Raw genomic sequence first — 19,910 nt, 5'->3', positions numbered from 1 at the left:
GCCTCCATTGTTATTCGTAAAAATAATATCTTGCCAAGTGGGAAAGAAAATACTTTTATTTAAGCGTGGAACTTGCTATTATTTGAATACAAGGAAAAACTATTTAGGGTAACTAGCATATTTAATAGGGCTATTATAAATATTACTTGAATATAAAGGCAAAAGGTTTCCTTCTCTTTTTTTTTTCTCAAATCAACGAACTTTAGAGCCACGTACTGTAGAGGTTTTTGTATATAAATATATATATATATATATATATATAAAGAGAGAGAGAGAGAGAGAGAGAGAGAGAGAGAGAGATGGAATATATAAATAAAGAACATTAATAAAACGCCTTGTGGGTGTGGCCATTGTCTAACGAAAAAAAAAAAAATTAACAACATCAAATTAAGCTAGACCTAAAAATCTTTAAAATATCTTAGCTACATCTCATATGTTCATAATATTTAGGAAAAAGCCTAATTTCAAATATTATGAATATAAGAAGCCAAAGTAAGATATTTTGAAGATTTTTAGATCTAAAAAAAGTAAAATTTCTCTATAAATTTTTTTTTAATAATTTTATTTTTATTCGAAAGACTTTTTTATTTTATATTAAATGAAACATCTTATATGAACGGAAAATATTGAGTGGATTGCCACGTAAGCAATTAAACTTCCTTGGACCTTGACTTATCAATTAAACTTCCTTGGACCTTGACTTCTTTCATCATAATTTTTTTATACAAAATATATATATATATATATATATATATCCATAATCCATAACAAAGTTAATAAGGACCTGTATGCTTGACACGTCGGCGCACAGTGAAAGATACGTGTTATGGTCAATTTTTTTGGTGGCCTCTGACTTCTTATTCCCTTTCTTCCTCTGGTGTTATGGATTTATTTTCTTTTTTCTTTTTTCTCCCGCTCTCTCTCTCTCCTCTGGGGTTTTTTATTCTCTCCTCTCTCTATGGGGTTTTCTCTTTTCTTTTTTCCTTTCATCTCTCTCTCTGTCTCCCACGCGCGCGAGCGTGTACCTGGAACTAGTATATTCTAAAAGATTCTTCAGTGGCTTCTCTCCAGTTCTCCGTCCGAAGCTCACTATTACCTCAGCCAGGTAATCTCTCTCTCTCTCTGGAGATCGTCAGTTCTCGTCATATCTGTCTTTGATGTTTGCGCAAGCGAAACGACGATTCAACGTGTTTTTCGTTTCTCCTTTTTCATTGCGAGCTCTTCTCTTTTCTAGCATATGTTTCTGATGGTTCTGACATATGCCTTATTATGCCTTACAAGTGTTTGACAAAATTTCGAGAAGAAAACTCTACGGCTCTTCTTGGCTTCTTTTGTGCTTGGTTGGTTTTTAATGTTCTTCAGGCAGGAAAATTAGGCACAACACTATGTGCTTCTTCTTTGCGGATATATAGAAGTAGAATGAGTTGTTCTGTATGAATATCGACATTATATTTTATTTTCTGTTTACCTTCCATCAGAATTAGAATGGCTTGTTCTTTCTCATCTCACAGAATGTTGTATTTCCGTTTTCTTTATATTCCCCTGTTAATTGATCGAACGTGGATGACTAATTTTCTGCAAAGTGACAAACTTCATCTCTTTTCTTTTGAAAATATTATCATTGAAGAAGTTGTCCTGCTGTGTTAAAAACTTCAATTGTTTTTCATGTAACCTATTATTCTGTCCTCTAGAATTTCCAAAAACCCACCACAAACAAGTGGGTAACAACAAAATTTATCTTTTTTTTTTCTCTAACAACACAGTGCCTAAATAATTTCTTTCCTCTACATAGGTGGAACTGAGAAATATAAAGTAATCATGGAAACCCCGATGAATCGCAGAAATGCCACAACATTGCCGGAAGAACTCGTCTTGACGGAGATCTTGCCAAAACTGCCGGCGAAATCTCTAATTCGATTCAAATGCGTATCCAAGGAATGGCTCGAGATCATCACCAACGGCGCCAGTCTGAAGAAAGCTCACGCTCGCCATCACTCGGCTCATAACTCCGCCGGAATCTCCTTTATCGTTCACGCGTTACAGCAACGTTGCATAGGATATCATAAACTGCTTTTGGTCTCCGGAGATGACCGTAAACGTCAAACTGATACTACTAATCCACTAGAGGTTGAGGAGTTTGACATGTCGTATTTGCGGAGCGATCTAGGATTCCACAGATTCAACAGAATCAAAGTATTCGGATCCTGTAACGGCCTAGTTCTTCTCTCCGAGCCGTTGACATGGTGGAACCCAGTCACCAGAGAATTCAGGGTTCTTCCAGAGGCGCCGCAGAATAACGAGAGTATTCAGAAGGAATTTCTGATTATGGACTTAGGGTTGGACGAGGAGAGCGGTGATCACAAGGTGGTACAAGTAAGTGACATGTGGAAGATCGATCGTGATAATGCCTCGGTGCAGGCACTGAAGTTTCAAGAATTTAGCAAGAAAGCCGATTCATGGAGGGAGCTAAAAACCGTCTCCGGATTCAGTACTTGGGGCCGGGCTCGTCCCTCGGTTTGGATCGACGGAGCGTTCTACTTCCTTGCGTCGCAAGAAAATCCTGCCGCAGGAAGTGGAAATGTTGTGATCTTGTCGTTTACGTATCAGAACCTTGAAGTGCGACACATAATCGGCGCGCCTGATTATCAGTTGCCGAATGGGAGATCAGAATTCTTGTATGAGGTGAAACTTGCGAGGTGGAAGAAGGACTCGCTGGCTCTGATCGTGACGCGTGCACCAGAGAATCGGAGAGTGTTTGATCTGTGGGGGATGGTAAACGACGGAGACAGTGGTAACGGGTTTTGTTGGTCCAAGCTTTTCGTGTTCGATAATCGGCCTTATATTCGCGGAGTTTGGACCGACCAGTTTCTGATCATTCAAGGATCGTCTTATGGGAGCAGCGCGCTTGTTCTGTGGGACCCACTGACAGACGGCGATGAAGACCGAAGTCACGAGCTCGTGAAGTTACCCGAGTCCTCTTGGCACTTCGGTATTATCAGTAACTATATTCCCACCTTGATCTCAGTCTTTCCAGATCCTTGAAACTTTTAATGGTTATCATCTTCACTAGCTTTTGTTCTCTCCGCTACTTTTAATCCCTTCCCTTTATATATTAGATGATATAAGGTTCTTAGGTGATATATATTGAATATTATACTTTCTTTCTAGATTACACCAACTTTTTGAGGAATAACGTGTTTATTAATTACTCCAGACTTAAAAAACCCTTAAATCTCAGTCACTCTCTCCATAGTTAAAAGAATTAACTTGAAGTAGCTAGAGCAACTATATTGATTTGGGTGGTTCAGAGTTCAGTAGAACTGATCTTGGGAGCACTACGGATATAAAAAGTATTCTTAACATAGCGCAGTGTATGAAGACACATTCTTCACTTGATACAATTTGTTTATGTTTCCAGTGACAACAATTACTGATTTTTGTTCTTATATTATACCCCATATCACTCAAATGATTATGTATCATGAACCAAATATATCTATGAGAAATTAAAACAGAGGAAATGCACCATGGTTCAACCACGCCACCATATCAGAACATCACAACTTTTGAACTTTCATCAACAAATACTTCAGATATTAAAAAGAAAAGAAAAGAAAGAAAAAGCAGTACTATCACTCTAATAAACACATAACACTTGAAAGTTTTGTTGAAAGTTTGCTCAAGTACTAAAAAAAGAACTAGCTTATGCATAAAATCATATGAATATCAAAAAGTCATGGATTTCTCAACAATAATCCGGATAGAGTGACACCATGGTTGGAACATAGTCAATGGCATTGACAGCGGAGAGAAATTTCCAAGAAACGCTGAGTAGTCCGACGAGCACGAAAGAGATGTCTTGTTCACCGGCAGTGTGTGGGTCCCGCAGAACAAGCCCGTGATTCCCAGGAGACACTATCTGAATGATCAGATAACGGTCGCTCCAAACTCCGCGAAAATGATGGTTATCATCGAGCACGAGGAGCTTAGACCAAACAAACTCGTTATCACCGCCGTAGCTGACTTTCTTCCTCATCACCCATAAGCTCTGCCCATAACATCTCGAATGTCCCATCATCAAAGCCAGCGAGTCCTTCTTCCACCTGGCGAGTATCGGGTGAAAGCGACGGACTATCGATCCCCTATAATCTTCAGGCGCGCCAATCACGCTTTTCACTTCCTCGCTGCGATACGTAAACGACAAGACCACGTTTCTCTCATCATCACGCGGAGATTCTTGCACCGCAAGAAAGTAGAACGCTCCGTCAATCGAAACCCCGCGCTGCTCTCTCCCGCAGATCCTGAACTCGCGGAGAGGTCGAAGCTCTCTCCAATATTCATCGGATCTCTTGCTAAACACTCGGAATTTCAGCGACCAAACCTTATTATTATCACCATTACAATTAGCGTACCTGCTATTAACAGTATCAGAGACTTGGATCACCTTGTAATCCGCTCTCTCCACGTCGAACTCTACGCCCAGAACCGGGCGATTTTTGTCGCTGTTAACCTCGTCGTCCCCGAATACCGTCTCGGGGAGAAGCCTATACTCTCTGGTGGCCGGGTTCCACAACATATAGTATCCATGTGGCGACGTGGAGAAGAGAACGAGGACGTTGGAGGATCCGATGAGGTCGATTATTTTGTACGGCTGATAAAACTCCTTCACCACTGGCGGGCCGATATTATCGGTATCGGTACTTTGACGTTGACCGGCGAGCATAACTGGTTTCTCGGAAGGGCTATCATGAAACTCCGAATCTTTTTTCCCGAGAGCGATGGAGAAGATTTCGTCGGAGGTGTGGTGGTGGTGGCGGTGATGGCGAGCGTGAGCTTTCTTGAGGCCGGCGTTGTGGATTATGAAGTTTCGCCATTCTTTGGACACGCATTTGAATCGGATCAGAGATTTCGTCGGCAGTCTCGGCATAATCTCCCAAAACATGACCGAGTTTGGCAACGCTTCGCCGTTTTGCCTTCCCATATCGGAGCTTTCTTGTTCCTGCAACGCGAATAGTGCGTTAGGTTATGTTATGAGTTATATGACTCGAATTATACTATGCCTTTTCAAATCGTTATATTCGTAAATAAAATATCTTGCCAAGTGGGAAAGAAAATCATTTTATTTAAGCGTGGAATGTGTAACTGCCGAATTTGTGAACTTGCTTTTATTTGAATACAAGGAAAAACTATTTAGGGTAACTACAGCAGATAATAGGGATTTTATAAATATCACTTAAATATAAAGGCAAAAGGTTTCCTTTTTTTTTCTCAAATCAACGAACTGTAGAGGTTTATATATATATATATATATATATATATATAGAGAGAGAGAGAGAGAGAGAGAGAGAGAGAGAGAGAGAGAGAAACAGGAAGGGAATATATAAATAAAAAACATTAATAAAAGGGTTTGTGGGTGTGGCCCTTGTCTAACGAAAAAATGAGAATTTTTCAAATTTGTCTACGTGAAGACCACGCTTGTATGCATCTTTTTCACATTTTCCTCAATTTTCTATCGTATTTTTCATGACTTCCAAATACAACCTAAAAATTTGATTTTCCCTCTGTTTTGCTTCATATTTCATTTTCTCTTTTATTTTCACTTTCCATCCAATTTTCCGGGTTCAAATGGAGCCTTAAGAAAGCAGCCAATTATGATGTCGGCTTATTCAATACAAAGCTCTTCTTATAATCTTAAATCAGCATTGATATATACATTATTGTTATTGTGTACAAGTTAGAAAATACGAACCGTTTATCGTCGTAGAAGGAACCGGTGACAAGCTCGATCTCCGGCTCAGGTGGATTCAAGGAGACTGTGGTACTATCTCGTCTTCCACATCCCGCTAAGAAACCGGCAGCTCTCGAAGATCGGCACCATATTGGTGTGACAACGTGGTGGAAGCCGTCAAATATGGCTTTAAGGAACATAATGTTAATCAAGATAAAAAAAAATCCAAAGAATCATAATCGAGATTTCTTTTTCAATTTGAGTTTTATTCATTTCTATTCCCATTCTGGAATATTTCAAAAAAAAAAAAAAAAATTCAATTGACTTCTACCTTGATATATATTAGTAAACTCCAAATATCTATTAAGAAGCCATAACATTATTTTGAAGTTAATTTACCAATTGATATCCATAGTTACAACGTGCGTACTTGTTACATTACATCCTAGTATCTATGAGAAATTAAAAAACAGAGTAAATTCACCATGGTTCTACCAATCCACAATATCAAAAAATCATAACTTTTGAACTTTCATCAACAAATTGTTCAGATATAATAAATGTCTATTAGGAAAATAACCAACCCTGAAACGTTTGATATTGCTAAATAAGCAACGTTTGGTAAATCTTAAATAAATAGTCATTTTCATGTATTTATAGATGTAAATTTTAGATAAATAACTATTTCCATATATTAGGTCACGTCATTATTTACGGTTATTTAACTAATATTTATCAAACGTTGACTATTTAGCCATGTCAAACATTTAAATTGATTATTTTCCTAATTTTCTAATATAATAATAAAAAAATAAAAATAAAAAACAGTGCTATCTCTCATTAAACTTTGCTTTTATCTGCACTTTCATGGAAACACATAACACATGAAAGTTACGTTGAAAGTTGGCTCAAGTACACTATAAAGAAGTAGCTCATGCATAAAATCATATGACTATCAAAAGTCATGGATGGAGTGAGACCAAGGTGGGAACATAATCAATCACATTGACAGCGAAGAGAAATTTCCAAGAAAAGCCGAGTAGTGCCACGAGCACGAAAGAGACGTCTCGTTCACCGGCGGCGTGTGGGTCCCGCAGAACAAGCTCGTGATTCTCGCCGCAGCGAGACACTCTCTGAATGATCAGATAACGGTCGCTCCAACAAACAAACAAACTCGTTATTATCACCGCCATAGCCGACTTTCTTCTCCATCACCCATAAGCTCCTCCCAAAACCCGTCGAATCACCCGTCATCAAAGCCAGCGAGTGCTTCTTCCACGTGGCGAGTATCGGGTGGAAGCGACGGACCATCGATCCCCTATACGGCCAGTTACAAAAAACTACGCTTTTCACTTCCTCGGCGCGATAATTAAACAACAAGACCACGATTTTCTTGAGCGGGTATTCTTGCAGCGCAAGAAAGTAGAACACTCCGTCGATCGAAACCCCGCGTTGCTCTCTCCCGAAGATTCGGAATCTGTGGAGAGTTTGAAGCTCCCTCCACGAATCGGATCTCTTGCTAAACACTCGGAGATTCAGCGACCACGCGAGATCGTTATAGTCACCGTGCCTATTCGCGGTATTGGACACTTGGAACACCTTGTAATCGTTGCTATCTTCGTCGAACTCTACGCCTGAAATCGGAGGATCTCGAGCGCTGAAAACCTCGTTATCCCCGATCACCGGCTCGGGGAGAAGCCTAAACTCTCCGGTGGCCGGGTTCCACAACGTACAGCTTCCATTTCTCGATGTAGAGAAAAGGACGAGACCGTTGGAGGATCCGATTATGTCGGTTATTTTGTACGGCATATGAAGCTCCTTCACCACTGGAAGGCTGATATTATCAGTATCAGTACTTTGACGTCGACCGGTGAGCAAAAATGGTTTCTCGGAATGGTCATGAAATGCCAAACCTCTTTTCCCGAGAACGATGGAGAAGATTTCGTCGGAGGTGCGGTGGTGGTGGTGACGGCGATAGTGAGCTTTCTTGAGGCCGGCGTTGTGGGTTATGAAGTTTCGCCATTCTTTGGACACGCATTTGAATCGGATCAGAGATTTCGTCGGCAGTCTCGGCATAATCTCCCAAAACATGACCGAGTTTGGCAATGCTTCGCCGTTTTGCCTTCCCATATCGGAGCTTTTTCCTGGAATCTGAATATTTGGTTTTGGACTTGAATCACACATGCGTTTTTATATTGTTTTGGTGAGAGCAATAATAGTTAACATATGTTAGTAGTCAATAAATTGGTAAGATGCGAGAGGAAATTGAAATGAATAATAATAACGATTGTTATTGTTTGCTGACTTTATATAGGAAGATTAGCAATTTATTGTTGACTTTTACATTACCTAATAATAAATGAATAATAGAAAAAAGGTAAGTTTTCCGAAAATAGAAAAAGGTAAGTGATGCTAAAAACTCTTACTGACTTACTTGGGATTCCATTCTCTTCAGGCTTGTACAAATGAATGAGCTAATAAAAGTCTTTATCTTTCCCTTAAAATAAAAAAAAAATAAAAAAAAAAACTAGAAGTTATTATTTTTTATTTTTTTCACAGATTATCAACTTTTTATTTATTTATTTGAAGTAATCAGTTTTTGCTGTATAATACTAAATAGTTAATAATAAAGACCGAGTCTCGTCGTGAAAAAGTAACGCTTTTGGGGTATTTCGCCGCTACCTGAAAATTTATTGTCTCGATAAAAGTGTTGTTAACAAATATTTCTTCGCGACGAGAAATCTATTTGTCGTGACGGGAAGTCTCTCTACGATGAAAAATATCTCCGTTGAATAAATAGTTAAAAATAAAATTTCCTTCCCTTTCCGTAAACTCAATTATACGACGAAAGGAAACACATGATGCTTTGAAAGTTGGTTTAAAGCTGTGACTTATCAATAAGTACTAAAAAAAAAAAAAATAGCTTATGAATAAAATAAATACAAAAAGTAATAAAAAATTCTCATGGATCCGGGTAGACGGAGTCCAAGGTGGGAACATAATCAACGATAAAAAAAGACGACACTCGAAAACTTCGAATTTCTCTGTCCCGTTCACCGGCTCTCTGCGGGTCCCGCAGAACGAGCTTGGTGCTTCGGCCGGAATGTTTCTGAACGATCAGATACCGGTCGCTCCAAAGTCCGCGAATATCGGGGCGATGATCGAACACGAAAAGCTTGGACCAACAAAACTCTTTTTTACCGTACCCGTCGAAGTTCTCGATCATCACCCGAAAATCCCACACCGGATATTTCCTCGTTGTTTGCGTCAGCAAAGCCAGCGAGTTCTCTTTCCACTTCACCGGCGTGTACTCGTACGTGACTATCGATTCCCCGTCCGGCCAGTAACAAAGAGGCGCGTCGATTACTCTTCGCACATTATTCTCACTCCCACGCGTAACCGAGAAGATAACGGTTTTGTTGAGCCGGTTTACTTGCGACGCAAGAAAGTAGAACGCTCTGTCGATCGAAACCCCGCGCTGCTCGGCTCTATACAGTCTGAACTTGGGGAGAGTTCGGAGCTCTCTCCACTTATTGGATCGCTTGCTAAAGACTCGGAATCTCAGCGACCAATCGTGGTTATACAAGTCTCCTGTGTTCGTTTCGAGTACTTGTATCACCTTGTGATCGTCGCTCTGTTCGTCGAACTTTAAGTCCGAAATCGTCCGGGGATTTCGATATTTCGTGACCGGCTTCGGGAGAGGCCTATACTCTCTGGTGGCCGGGTTCCACAGCGTAAGGCTTCCGTGCGGCGATGCGGAGAATAGAACGAGGCCGTTGGAGGATCCGATTAGGTCGATTATTTTGTACGGCATATGATCAGCCGTGTGAAACTCCTTCATCTCCGGGCCGATGATATTATTATTGCTTTTTTGACGTCCACCGGAGAGCCGCCACAGGGTCTGGTGGCGATTTCTTTGCGCGAGAACGATGGCGGAGATTTCGCCGGAGTCGCGAGATCTTTGGTGGCGAGATTGGGCTTTCTTTAGATCGGAGTTGTTGGCGATGAAGTCCAGCCATTCCTTGGAGACGGTTTTGAATCGGAGGAGAGATTTCGCCGGAAGCTTCGGCAGAATGTCCCACAATACGAGATCTTGCGGCAATATTGGAGCGTTTCGCGTTTCTGGTAATTTCATCGGAGCTTTTGTTGTAAATAAATATATGAAAACTCTTTCTCTATTTTTTTTTTCGTCTGCAATGTGTCCTCAATATCTATATTAGGGGTAGATTCTATTAGCGAATGTTCAGTGTTATTATAAGTAATTAGTAGTCCTACTCCTACTCCGTATACAAATGACTTTATTCACGCAATATTAGGAATATAAAGCCATATAAATATAATTAAATATCATGGTTTCCTTTTTCTTTAGTTTCGGTCCTTTCGAGGTTTATATATAAGCAATTTAGAGTAATTTACTCAAATATCCATAACATCGTAAGATTAAATAATCCGGTTCTTTTAAATTTTCGATATTATTTGAATTTAGAGAAGAATTTTTTTTTTGAATTAGTAATAAAATGACATCGTTTCGAGTTCCTCAACGCTTGTCGTTTGTCATACTACATTGAATCTAATATTCAACCTGCCAATCTTAAATAAACTATTTGTTTTACTATTATGGCCAATATTCGTTTGAACCGTCATTAACAAATAGCTTAGGTATAAGAGTATCAATAAAGCCAGCCCATCTGCTGTATGAGCCAAAGAAAAGTAACATAAAAAAAAAAAAGCATTAAACTTTGTTTATACTTTCACAAAAACACACAATACTTGAAAGTTGGCTTATTAACTACTAAAAGGCACTAGCTTATGCATAATAATAAACTTCATCAACATGAACAACGATCTGGGAAGACGGAGACCAAAGTGGGAACATAGTCAACGACTTTAACACGGGAAAAGAGTCGAAGATGTCGGATTATTGTTATGTCGGGTTCACAGGTCCTCTGCGGGTCCCGCAAAACGAGCTCGCTGCTTTGGCCGGACTTTCTCTGAATGATCAGAAACCGGTCGTTCCACAATCCCCGAACAATAGGCCGAGGATTGAACACGAAAAGCTTGGACCAACGAAACTCGGTAGCGTCACCGTTCACGATCTTGATCATCGCCCAAAAATCCCACGCGCCGTGTTTAGTCTTATCTTTGGCCATCAAAGCCAGCGAGTTCTCTCTCCAATTGACGAGCTCGAACGCGTTGCCGCGGACGTTGTTTATCGATCCCCCGCCCGGCGCGTCGATTACGCTTCGCACTTCTTGGCTCCGATACGTAAACGACAAGATCGCGAATTTCTCGATCGGCTGGTTTGCTTGGAGCGCAAGAAAGTAGAACGCTCCGTCGATCGAAACCCCCCTCGAATGATTCGCATCTATTTTGAAATCAAGAAGAGGCGAGAGCTCCGTCCAGTTATTGGATCTCTTGCTAAACACGTGGAATCCCAGCGACGGAGGATCGTTATCGTTATCGTTATCGTTTGTTTCTAACGAATTCGAATCGGATACTTGAAACACCTTGTGATCGTCGCTCTCGTCGTCGAACCCGAAGTCCGAAACCCGCAGAACTCGATTGCGATTCTTGATCACGAGTTCCGGAAGAAGCCTGTGATCTCCGGTGGCCGGGTTCCACAGCATAAAACTTCCGGGCGGGAACGAGGTGAAAAGAACGAGGCCGTTGGAGGAGTTGTTCATGATATTGGGCATATATTTGAACGTGATATCTAGCTCCTTCACCTCCGGCGGGCTGAGATTCGTTTGCCGTTCACCGGAGAGAAGAAACAGTTTCTGACCGCGATCGATTTCGGCGACGACGATGGCGGAGATTTCGCCGGAGTCGCGAGATCTTTGGTGGCGAGATTGAGCTTTCTTTAGATCGGAGTTGTTGGCGATCAAGTCCCGCCATTTCTTGGAGACGGTTTTGAATCGGAGGAGAGATTTCGCCGGAAGCTTCGGCAGAATCTCCCAAAACACGAGATCTTCCGGCAATCTTGCAGCGTTTCCCCTTCTCAATAATTTCATCATCGGAGCTTCCATTTTCTTGTTGAGTGAAATACTCTCTTTTTTTTTTTTTTTTTTAATCTGCAATATCTCCTCAATATACTATATCGAGAATATTTTGAATAGTTAAGATAGGTAAATTTCATTTTATAGACCTAAAATTTAACAAAATATCAGGATTAGACCTCACATTTTAAAAATATCTGAAATTGGACTTTTGGACACATTTTGGACCAAAATACACCCGATTCAAATAACTCATATTTTTCTCTCATTTTCAAATCATTTTCATCACAATTCTTTTCATCTTCGAATTGGTTGCGCTAGGATTAGAATTTTCGGTGGTCGAGTTCACCGCTGAGCTTGTGGAGTTCGGGGCAACGCCCCGGTTTTTTTTTTAGAAATTTGGGTATATGTTCAGTTTCAATTTTGAGGGCGGCATCGTACGATATCGTACATTATAATGTGTATGAATTTTATCGTACATTATAATTATAATGTATCGTATCGCATCGTACGGCATCGTACAGCTTCGTACGGCATCGTACGATATCGTACATTATTATGTGTATGAATTTTATCGTACATTATAATTATAATGTATCGTATTGCATCGTATCGCGTCGTACGGCATCGTGCAACATCGTACGGCATCGTGCAACATCGTACGGCATCGTACGATATTGTACATTATTATGTGTATGAATTTTATCGTACATTATAATTATAATGTATCGTACGACATCGTACGACATCGTACAGCATCGTACGATGCCATACGATAATGTACGATGTTATATGATAAAATTCATAATTTTTTGGACATTTTAAGCGGAAAAAAGTCAAATTCACGTGAAATTTTGTCATTCTATGTTATCATAGCTCGTCGGATTCCCTCATATCTCATTGAATTTAGTTATATCTCATCGGAATCGAGTGTTAAAGATCTAATGAAGGATTGAGAAGATATCTTAAGTAAAATGAGTATATTTGTTCAAAAGGGTATTTGTGTCCGAAATTGGGACAAAAGTCCATTTTTAGATATTTTTAAAGTGTGAGGTCTAATCCCGATATTTTGTTAAATTTTAGGTCTATAAAATGAAATTTCTCTTAAGATATGCGATGAAATAAACTTTAGGTTCCCTTATTAGTATGTATATTAGGGGTAAATTATATCAGCCAATATTCAGTATAATAATTATTGTTATCAACTATTATTTCCTACTGCTATTATTAGTAAGTTCCGTATACACGGGAAGTAACTTCAATTCCGTATAATTCTAAATATTATTATTATCTTCTTTTTTTTTAAACGTGGACGATGCCTCGAAATTTTATTAATAAGCACTTATTTGTAGCGGAGGAAAATCGTGATTATAAAAATATTACTTATCAAATAAACAGAATAAAAAATAAAGAGGGAAAAGAATATACACGGTAAGAATATATTAAGCTCATATGTCGGGACAAAAAAACAGTTATTTAAATCGGTCTAAAAACCGAGTATGGTCCCGCCTCTTTATATTTAAGAATCGTACTTCTAATACTATTATATAAGAAAATTACACAAAGTGTTTGTAACTTCTAACCTTAAAGAAAATTGTTTCAATTACTAGTAATTTTGATATTTGTACTACAATAAACCAAACAATGGTTTTGGACGTCTATACTAATAATTGTAGACTTATATATCTACACTTGTTGTTTATTTGTAATCTTATAAGTCTACAGTTTATGACTTATGACGAGATTGAGCTTTCTTCAGACCCACGTCGTTGGCTATGAAGTTGAGCCATCCCTTTGACACGCTTTTGAATCGGATCAGAGATTTCGTTGGAAACTTCGGCAGAATATTCTCCAACAATAACTACTCTTCTGGCAATGTTGCAGCGTTTTGCCTTTTTAACAATTCCTTCGGAGCCTCCATTGTTAGATTCTAAATAATTGCTTGATACTATTTTTTTAGTCTGCAATATCTCCTCGATATATGGGAATTTCGGGGTAAATTATATTTATATCAGCCAATATTAGTATTATAATTACAGTTAATAATTATTATGAGTAAGTTCCGTATACAAGGGAAGTAACTTTCACTCCGTATAATTATAACTATTTAGTATTATTCGATTACTATTATATTAGTAAATTCCGTATCCATGAAATATGTATCGAACAAATATGAAAATAAGCACTTATCATATTTGTATATACTTTTTGTTTTATATTTCTTGGCTTTCTTCATTTTTCCGTCCTTTTACACAATATATATATATATATATATATATATATATATAAATATATATATATATATTTACATAATATGTAAATTATTTGCAAATAGATAGATATGACTTTACACTATTTATTAGTTTTAGACAAATTATAACTAAATTAAGATTCAATTACTTTTTTATAACTGTTTAGCTAGAACATCCCCACGGGCAAAATGTAACAATACCAACTAATCAAATTCATATACACTAGTCCAAGGCAATAAACAACGTTAAACATAATATTAACTCCACAAGTTGCCTACTATTATAACTATTGTAAGTATTTTGAAAGATTTATCAATTCAATAAGGTCAAAGGCTATTTATATATTTGTGCATATATTAATTTATAGTATATTTCAGTACGGATACGGTACCAAGTTGAGCCTTGAAGGAGCTTTAATCCGGCATATAAAAGTTTGCACATTTTTCTAATGTTGATTATTCATTTTAATTTCTATAAAATATATGTATATGTTTTCAATATTCTATTTTTATTAAATTTTAAAAAATCTTATAAAATCTCCAATGCAGTTGTGTCATTTAATAACAATATTCTGGTGGTAGGGTAAATGATAAAGAAATGTATCCGAGCTCAAATTTGCAGTTAATACGACTCATCCAACCACTATGTTCGGATTTTTATTTATTAACTTTGCTTCTAGTGAATATATGCTCTAAAGTGAAAAAAAAAAAAAAAAAATTCTGAGCACAACCCTTTTTAGATTCGAGTTGAAATAAAATAACTAGAGAAATTTTCAGGCAAAGAGAAAAATAAATAAAATTAAAAAAGTCAAGTTGACCGTTAAGTTGGCGCCAATATTACCATATTTTATTTCTTGCTTAAAATAGAATAATTAAATAAAAAAAGGTAAAATAAAATAAACCTTAGGTCTACAGACGTTACCGTGTGAATCGAGCTGAAAAATGAAAATTTCAATCAACTCCATAGTCTATACTGAAATATTGCTTAATAACATGACGTGGCGAAATTTAATTGGATGAATTGAACACACTATGCTTTATTTTCCAGCTAAGATACGGCAAAGACCAAGAAAAAGCCGTAGCTCACATAATCGTTGACTCGCAACGATTTGAGAGAAAGAGAGAGAGAGAGAGAGTTTCTTTGCTCATTCGTGAAGCTTTTCTTTTCCCGGGAAATTTTAATACATTTCTGGGAAAATCAAGCAAGGCCTGCGAGCAAACTCACGAATATTGACTAGTTCTTAATCCAGGTCCGTGATTATCTCTCTCTTTCGTTTTTATTTTTTTATTTAATCTCTCTCTTTTCGGTTTCGATGAACTGTTTTCGTTTTTGTAATTTTCTGTTTGGTCGCCGCTTTTCTTTTCATCACAGGATCTATAAAAATTAAAAAGTAATGGATGATTGTCATGGTAGGAAACGTATGAGATATTTGTAAAGTTTAAAACATAATGATCGTCATAGTTATTCAACCAGGTACTACCGTTCAATTGGAGTTTAAAGCTAAATCTTGCTGAATAAACTTTTTTTTTTATTCTATAACTATTTGCTGAATAATAGCGTTTGTAGGTTTGCCGTATCGTATGAAATCAATCTGTTTGTGCTGATCAGAAGCGAGAGTTTTGAAATTGTTATCTAGATCAAGATGATAGGTATTTGTTTCCCCAATTTGTGGAACCTGATAAACAATTTTTAAACAGTAAAGAAAAAAAGTCTGTTTAGATTAGAATAAAAACAGGCCAGTGTATTGTTTTGCTATGCTTGCTATTATACTATTGAAAGCAAAATGCATAGCTTAGATAAATTTCTTTAATCTTTTGCTTACAAAGCAGGTTTTTTAAGGAATTTTTCGAAGATCAAATCACTAGAATTAAGTTCTGTATTTGATCAGAATGGTTATTGGGCTTAGCTTGCCATTTGGTTCTGTCTGTGGTTGAGTTGCGATTCAATTAGAGGGCTCAAGTGAGTTTGTTATCATATATATATTCACTGCATAATCTAATCTGACCGATCACAGAATGGCAAAGGAAGTCATTATCAATCTCGCCGTTCTTGAGGCCAGTGAATTGCTCACTCACATTGTACTTGAACTATATGAAACAGCAGAGTCAGCTAGAGAAGTACTCTCTCAGACAGAAAATTTCAAAACACTTTCAAGATACTTGGAAAAGACAGCTTGTATTTTGAAAGAGTTCTCTAAACAAAATCTCGACCGCTGCGATAGTTCGGCGTTGAAGAGGGCTTTAGAAATTCTCGGCCGAGAGATCAAATCTGCAAAGCAGCTCATTATAGAGTCCCGTGACAGGAACAGGGTTTATCTCTTAGTGAACTGTCGAAAGATTGTTGAGAGAATCGAAAAAAGTACTAGAGAGATTAGCCGTGCACTGAGCCTGATTCCATTGGCTTCCCTGGATGTTTCGTCTTCGATAAATTCCCAGATCACCCAGATCTGTAATGACATGTTGGAAACCCAGTACCGAGCAAGCATAGCCGAAGAAGAGATATTGGAAAAGATTGAGTTGGGAATCAAAGAAAAAGACAGTGCCCAGTATTCCTCCAACGAGTGGCTTCTACAAATAGCGGAGGCTCTTGGATTGTCCACCAAGCATGCTGAACTGAGAAGAGAGTACGAGGAGTTCAAGTACGAAATCGAAGAGGTCAAGCAGCGGAAAGAAGAGGAAGAGACTTCTCAGATGGAGCAAATCATTGCAGTGCTAGAAAAAGGCGATGCAACGACACCTTCGGAGGAGAAAGAGAAGAAGTATTTCGAGAGAAGAAACTCTTTGGGAAGCCAAGAACTCGGTCCTCTTCAGGGTTTCATCTGCACTCTGACTCAAGAGGTCATGGTTGATCCAGTGGAGACTTCTTCTGGTCAGACATTCGAGAGAACCGCAATCGAAAGATGGATATCGGAGGGGAATGAATATTGTCCATTGACCAACGACCGGCTAGAAGTTTCTCATCTTCGCCCCAATAGAACTCTTCGACAGTCCATCGAAGAATGGAGGGATAGGAACAGTATCATCACCGTCGCCTCTATCAAAACGAAGCTCTCGTCAGAGGACGAAGAGGAAATATCGCAATCCTTGAGAAAACTGCACAATTTGTGTGAGCAAAGCAAGTCTTATCGAGAATGGGTTACCATGGAAGACTATATGCCAGTTCTTATCGGACTTCTCGGACGAAAAAATCCAGAAATTAGAAAGTCTGTTCTCGCTACTCTTCTCATCCTTGTACAACATAATGAAAAAAATAAGGTAGGAAAACCCTCCATCAGCTTCCTTAGAAGAGGTTTAAAGTATAGTGCTAAACTCTGTTTTTCCTTTTATCAACTAAAATAATTCTTTTTGGCAGGAAAACATGATTAAAGTAGAAAAGGCTATTGAGTCCATTGTTCGCTCACTTGCACGCCATCCACGCCAACCAGAGGAAAGCAAGACAGCATTGAGCTTGCTGTTAGAGCTATCTCGAGACACTGAAGCACGGAGTTCAATTGGAAGTGTTCATGGCTGTATATTGCTCTTAGTGACTATGTTGAGCAGCGAGGATGATGGAGTTTCCAGAGACGCTGAAGAGCTCATTGAGATTCTGTCTTACCTTGAGCACAATGTTACACAAATGGCGAATTCAAATTATTTCAAGCCCCTTTTGCAGCTTCTTTCTTCAGGTAAATTCGGGAGATGTTATTAGCTATTATTGTCTTGAAACTTCAAGATCGGGTTCACATGTGCGAGAACAGAAAGAAAAAAAAAAGATAGCCATGGGTTAACACCACCTTAAATTTTCCACTTTGATTCAGGACCCGAAGATGTGAAAATTAGAATGGCTGAAACTCTAGCAGAAGTAGAGTTGACTGATCATAGCAAAGCGTCAATCGCTCAAGACGGTGCAATTAAGCCGCTTATTCAGATGCTCTTGGATGAAGATTTGGAGAAGAAAAAAGTGGCAATCAAATGTCTTATGAAGCTCTCCACTTTGCCAGAAAATGGCTTGTTGATGCTCAAAGAAGGTGCTATCGGACCGCTGTTTGAGATTCTCTACTGCCACGGCTTGCAGTCGCCAATACTGCGAGAACAAGTAGCCGCTACAATCATGCATCTTTCCGTATCGGTCAATAGCCAAGAGTCAGAATCTGGAGAGTTTCAGATACTCGAATCCGAGGACAAGGTTTTCAAGTTCTTCTCCCTCGTTTCCCTAACCAGGCCCGACACAAAACAAATCATTCTCGAAGCCTTTATTGCACTGTGCGACTCTGCTTCTGGTTTGCAAATCAGAACATGGTTGAGACAGGTAAGAGGCGAATCTCAAAATCCTATTGCACGATTCATTGTTTCAAACACTGATTTTTTTTTTTATGTGGGTCCAGATCTCCGCGGTGCGAGTCTTGGTTCAACTGTGTGAAGGCGAAAATCAGAGCGTTCGAGCGAGTGCAGTGAAGCTCTTCTGTTGCTTGACAAAAGATCGAGAAGACCACACTTTTGTGGAGCACGTCAACCAGAAATTCATAGAGACCTTGCTCAAAATCATCGAGACTTCACACGATGTCGAGGAAATCTCTGCAGGACTGGGGATAGTAGCTAATCTTCCTAAAAAATATCATATTACACAGTGGCTCATGGACGCCGAAGCGCTTCGGACTATTCATGCTCGTCTAACAGATGGAAGAAGAGACTCCTCGTCGCACAAAAGTACAGTAGTCGATAATGCAGTCGGAGCGATCTGCCGCTTCACGATTTCGACGAACCCGGAATGGCAAACCAGAGTAGCTCAAGCCGGGATCATCGAGCTTATGGTACAGTTTCTTTCCTCCGGAACGGCTTTTTCCAAACGAAACGCTGCCATTTCACTAACGCAGCTCTCTGAGAGCTCGTGGAAACTGAGCAGGCCCGTTAAGAAACGGGCCGGTGGGCCTTTCTCGTGCTGCGGTTCGGAACCCGAACCGGGCTGCCCAGTCCACTTGGGACTCTGCGGGGTTGAATCCTCGTACTGCCTTGTAGAGGCCGACGCAGTGGAGCCTTTGGCAAGATTGCTTGGAGAGCAAGATATCGAAACCTGTGAAGCTTCTCTCAACGCACTTTTGACTTTGGTAGATCCTCAGAGACCGCAGGACGGTGGTAGAGTGCTTGAAAAGGCTGATGCGATCGCGGGGATCATAAAGCTCTTGAGCTCGAACTGTGTCCGATTGCAAGAGAAATGCCTCAAGGGTTTGGAGATGATTTTCCGGGTCGAATACTTGAAGCATAAATATGGAGGCTCGGCTCAGATGCCTCTTGTCGACATCACTCAAAAGAAAGCCAGCGATCAGAGAGAGATCAAATCTCTCGCTGCCAGGGTACTCTGTCAGCTGGGTGTGCTAGGTAATCAGTCTTCTTTTTTCTGATAAACAAGCGATTGATTTGTTGTACCTTAATGCAGTTTCATATACACCACAGAAAAGAAAAAGAAAAAAAAAAAAAAAAAAAAAAAAACACTGCGAAATGTATTGTTTGAATAGTTCTGTCTGAGAACCCTCATTCTTGTTATGGACTCATATGACCGAGTTTTGTGTAATGATCACTTTGTAAAGAATGATAAATACCCTCAATTTCATAAATAAATAGAAAAACCTGGATAATTAATCAACAGACCTAGCTTCACTTGTAGAGTGTGTTCCAATTCCATAACAAACGAAAAAAAAAACCTATATTAACAGAAACTAAAAAGTGAAATCCTAGCTAGGAACTCAGAAAACAGGACATCCTTCGACGATGACACCTCTGGCGGTGGGACAAGCAGCGAGAGGACAGCCCTCGGGTTCGTTCCCCCACCACGAGAGTTTTATGTTCTGAGCTCCGAGGCAGAGGAATATGAGGATCGTCATGAAGGCGGTCCCGGCGTCGAGGCCGCCGGAGAGGACGTAGTTGTAGCGCTGCCACGCGCTCTGGTACTTTCTGAACA

General features: G+C 39.2%; 5 protein-coding genes across 7 annotated transcripts; 2 read left to right on the top strand and 3 right to left on the bottom strand.

The window, feature by feature from the left end:
- The first annotated feature begins 980 nt into the window (after nucleotides 1–980).
- LOC149376156 (F-box/kelch-repeat protein At3g06240-like) lies at nucleotides 981–3,294 on the top strand. The gene is made up of 2 exons (XM_089606640.1): nucleotides 981–1,105; nucleotides 1,793–3,294. The coding sequence occupies exon 2, from the start codon at nucleotides 1,819–1,821 to the stop codon at nucleotides 3,040–3,042; it is 1,224 nt and encodes a 407-aa protein (XP_089462766.1). The 5' UTR covers nucleotides 981–1,105; nucleotides 1,793–1,818; the 3' UTR covers nucleotides 3,043–3,294.
- A 3,434-nt stretch (nucleotides 3,295–6,728) lies between these two features.
- On the bottom strand, nucleotides 6,729–7,912 carry LOC149376155 (F-box/kelch-repeat protein At3g06240-like). The gene is made up of 2 exons (XM_089606638.1): nucleotides 6,903–7,912; nucleotides 6,729–6,861 (listed from the first exon to the last, which is right to left on the bottom strand). Exons 1-2 carry the CDS (start codon nucleotides 7,910–7,912, stop codon nucleotides 6,729–6,731), a joined length of 1,143 nt encoding a protein of 380 aa, XP_089462764.1.
- A 778-nt stretch (nucleotides 7,913–8,690) lies between these two features.
- LOC149376154 (F-box protein At1g52495-like) lies at nucleotides 8,691–9,863 on the bottom strand. Its single transcript, XM_089606637.1, has one exon. It carries the CDS (start codon nucleotides 9,861–9,863, stop codon nucleotides 8,691–8,693), a length of 1,173 nt encoding a protein of 390 aa, XP_089462763.1.
- A 694-nt stretch (nucleotides 9,864–10,557) lies between these two features.
- LOC149376153 (putative F-box protein At1g32420) lies at nucleotides 10,558–11,754 on the bottom strand. The gene has a single exon (XM_089606636.1). The coding sequence runs from the start codon at nucleotides 11,752–11,754 to the stop codon at nucleotides 10,558–10,560; it is 1,197 nt and encodes a 398-aa protein (XP_089462762.1).
- Nucleotides 11,755–15,059: 3,305 nt separating this feature from the next.
- Nucleotides 15,060–19,595, top strand: LOC149376152 (U-box domain-containing protein 43-like). Of its 3 annotated transcripts, none has more exons than XM_089606643.1 (5): nucleotides 15,060–15,225; nucleotides 16,080–17,230; nucleotides 17,328–17,640; nucleotides 17,773–18,263; nucleotides 18,340–19,595. In XM_089606643.1, exons 2-5 carry the CDS (start codon nucleotides 16,433–16,435, stop codon nucleotides 19,351–19,353), a joined length of 2,616 nt encoding a protein of 871 aa, XP_089462769.1. In that variant the 5' UTR covers nucleotides 15,060–15,225; nucleotides 16,080–16,432; the 3' UTR covers nucleotides 19,354–19,595. The 3 variants fall into 3 exon arrangements, with proteins under 3 accessions (XP_089462769.1, XP_089462768.1, XP_089462767.1); XM_089606642.1 differs by having other exon boundaries at nucleotides 16,077–17,230; XM_089606641.1 differs by having other exon boundaries at nucleotides 15,991–17,230.
- Nucleotides 19,596–19,910: the final 315 nt, after the last annotated feature.

The sequence above is a fragment of the Urtica dioica genome, unplaced genomic scaffold (assembly GCF_054948205.1).
Source record: "Urtica dioica subsp. dioica isolate 48M unplaced genomic scaffold, U.dioica_male_clone48M_v1_H2 Urtica_dioica_male_H2_contig_67, whole genome shotgun sequence".
NCBI lineage: Eukaryota > Viridiplantae > Streptophyta > Magnoliopsida > Rosales > Urticaceae > Urtica > Urtica dioica.
Note: the sequence above shows the minus strand (reverse complement) of the source record. Positions and strands in the feature narration are given on the sequence as shown.

Bases quoted from the DNA above. Each gene is read 5' to 3' on its own strand.
- LOC149376156 (XM_089606640.1), top strand. From the start codon at position 1,819: ATGGAAACCCCGATGAATCGCAGAAATGCCACAACATTGCCGGAAGAA.
- LOC149376155 (XM_089606638.1), bottom strand. From the start codon at position 7,912: ATGTGTGATTCAAGTCCAAAACCAAATATTCAGATTCCAGGAAAAAGC. The intron at 6,862-6,902 runs GTTTGTTTGTTT...CTGATCATTCAG, and splicing joins TATGGCGGTGATAATAACGA to AGAGTGTCTCGCTGCGGCGA.
- LOC149376154 (XM_089606637.1), bottom strand. From the start codon at position 9,863: ATGAAATTACCAGAAACGCGAAACGCTCCAATATTGCCGCAAGATCTC.
- LOC149376153 (XM_089606636.1), bottom strand. From the start codon at position 11,754: ATGGAAGCTCCGATGATGAAATTATTGAGAAGGGGAAACGCTGCAAGA.
- LOC149376152 (XM_089606641.1), top strand. From the start codon at position 15,992: ATGGCAAAGGAAGTCATTATCAATCTCGCCGTTCTTGAGGCCAGTGAA. The intron at 17,231-17,327 runs GTAGGAAAACCC...TCTTTTTGGCAG, and splicing joins AACATAATGAAAAAAATAAG to GAAAACATGATTAAAGTAGA. The intron at 17,641-17,772 runs GTAAATTCGGGA...ACTTTGATTCAG, and splicing joins TTTGCAGCTTCTTTCTTCAG to GACCCGAAGATGTGAAAATT.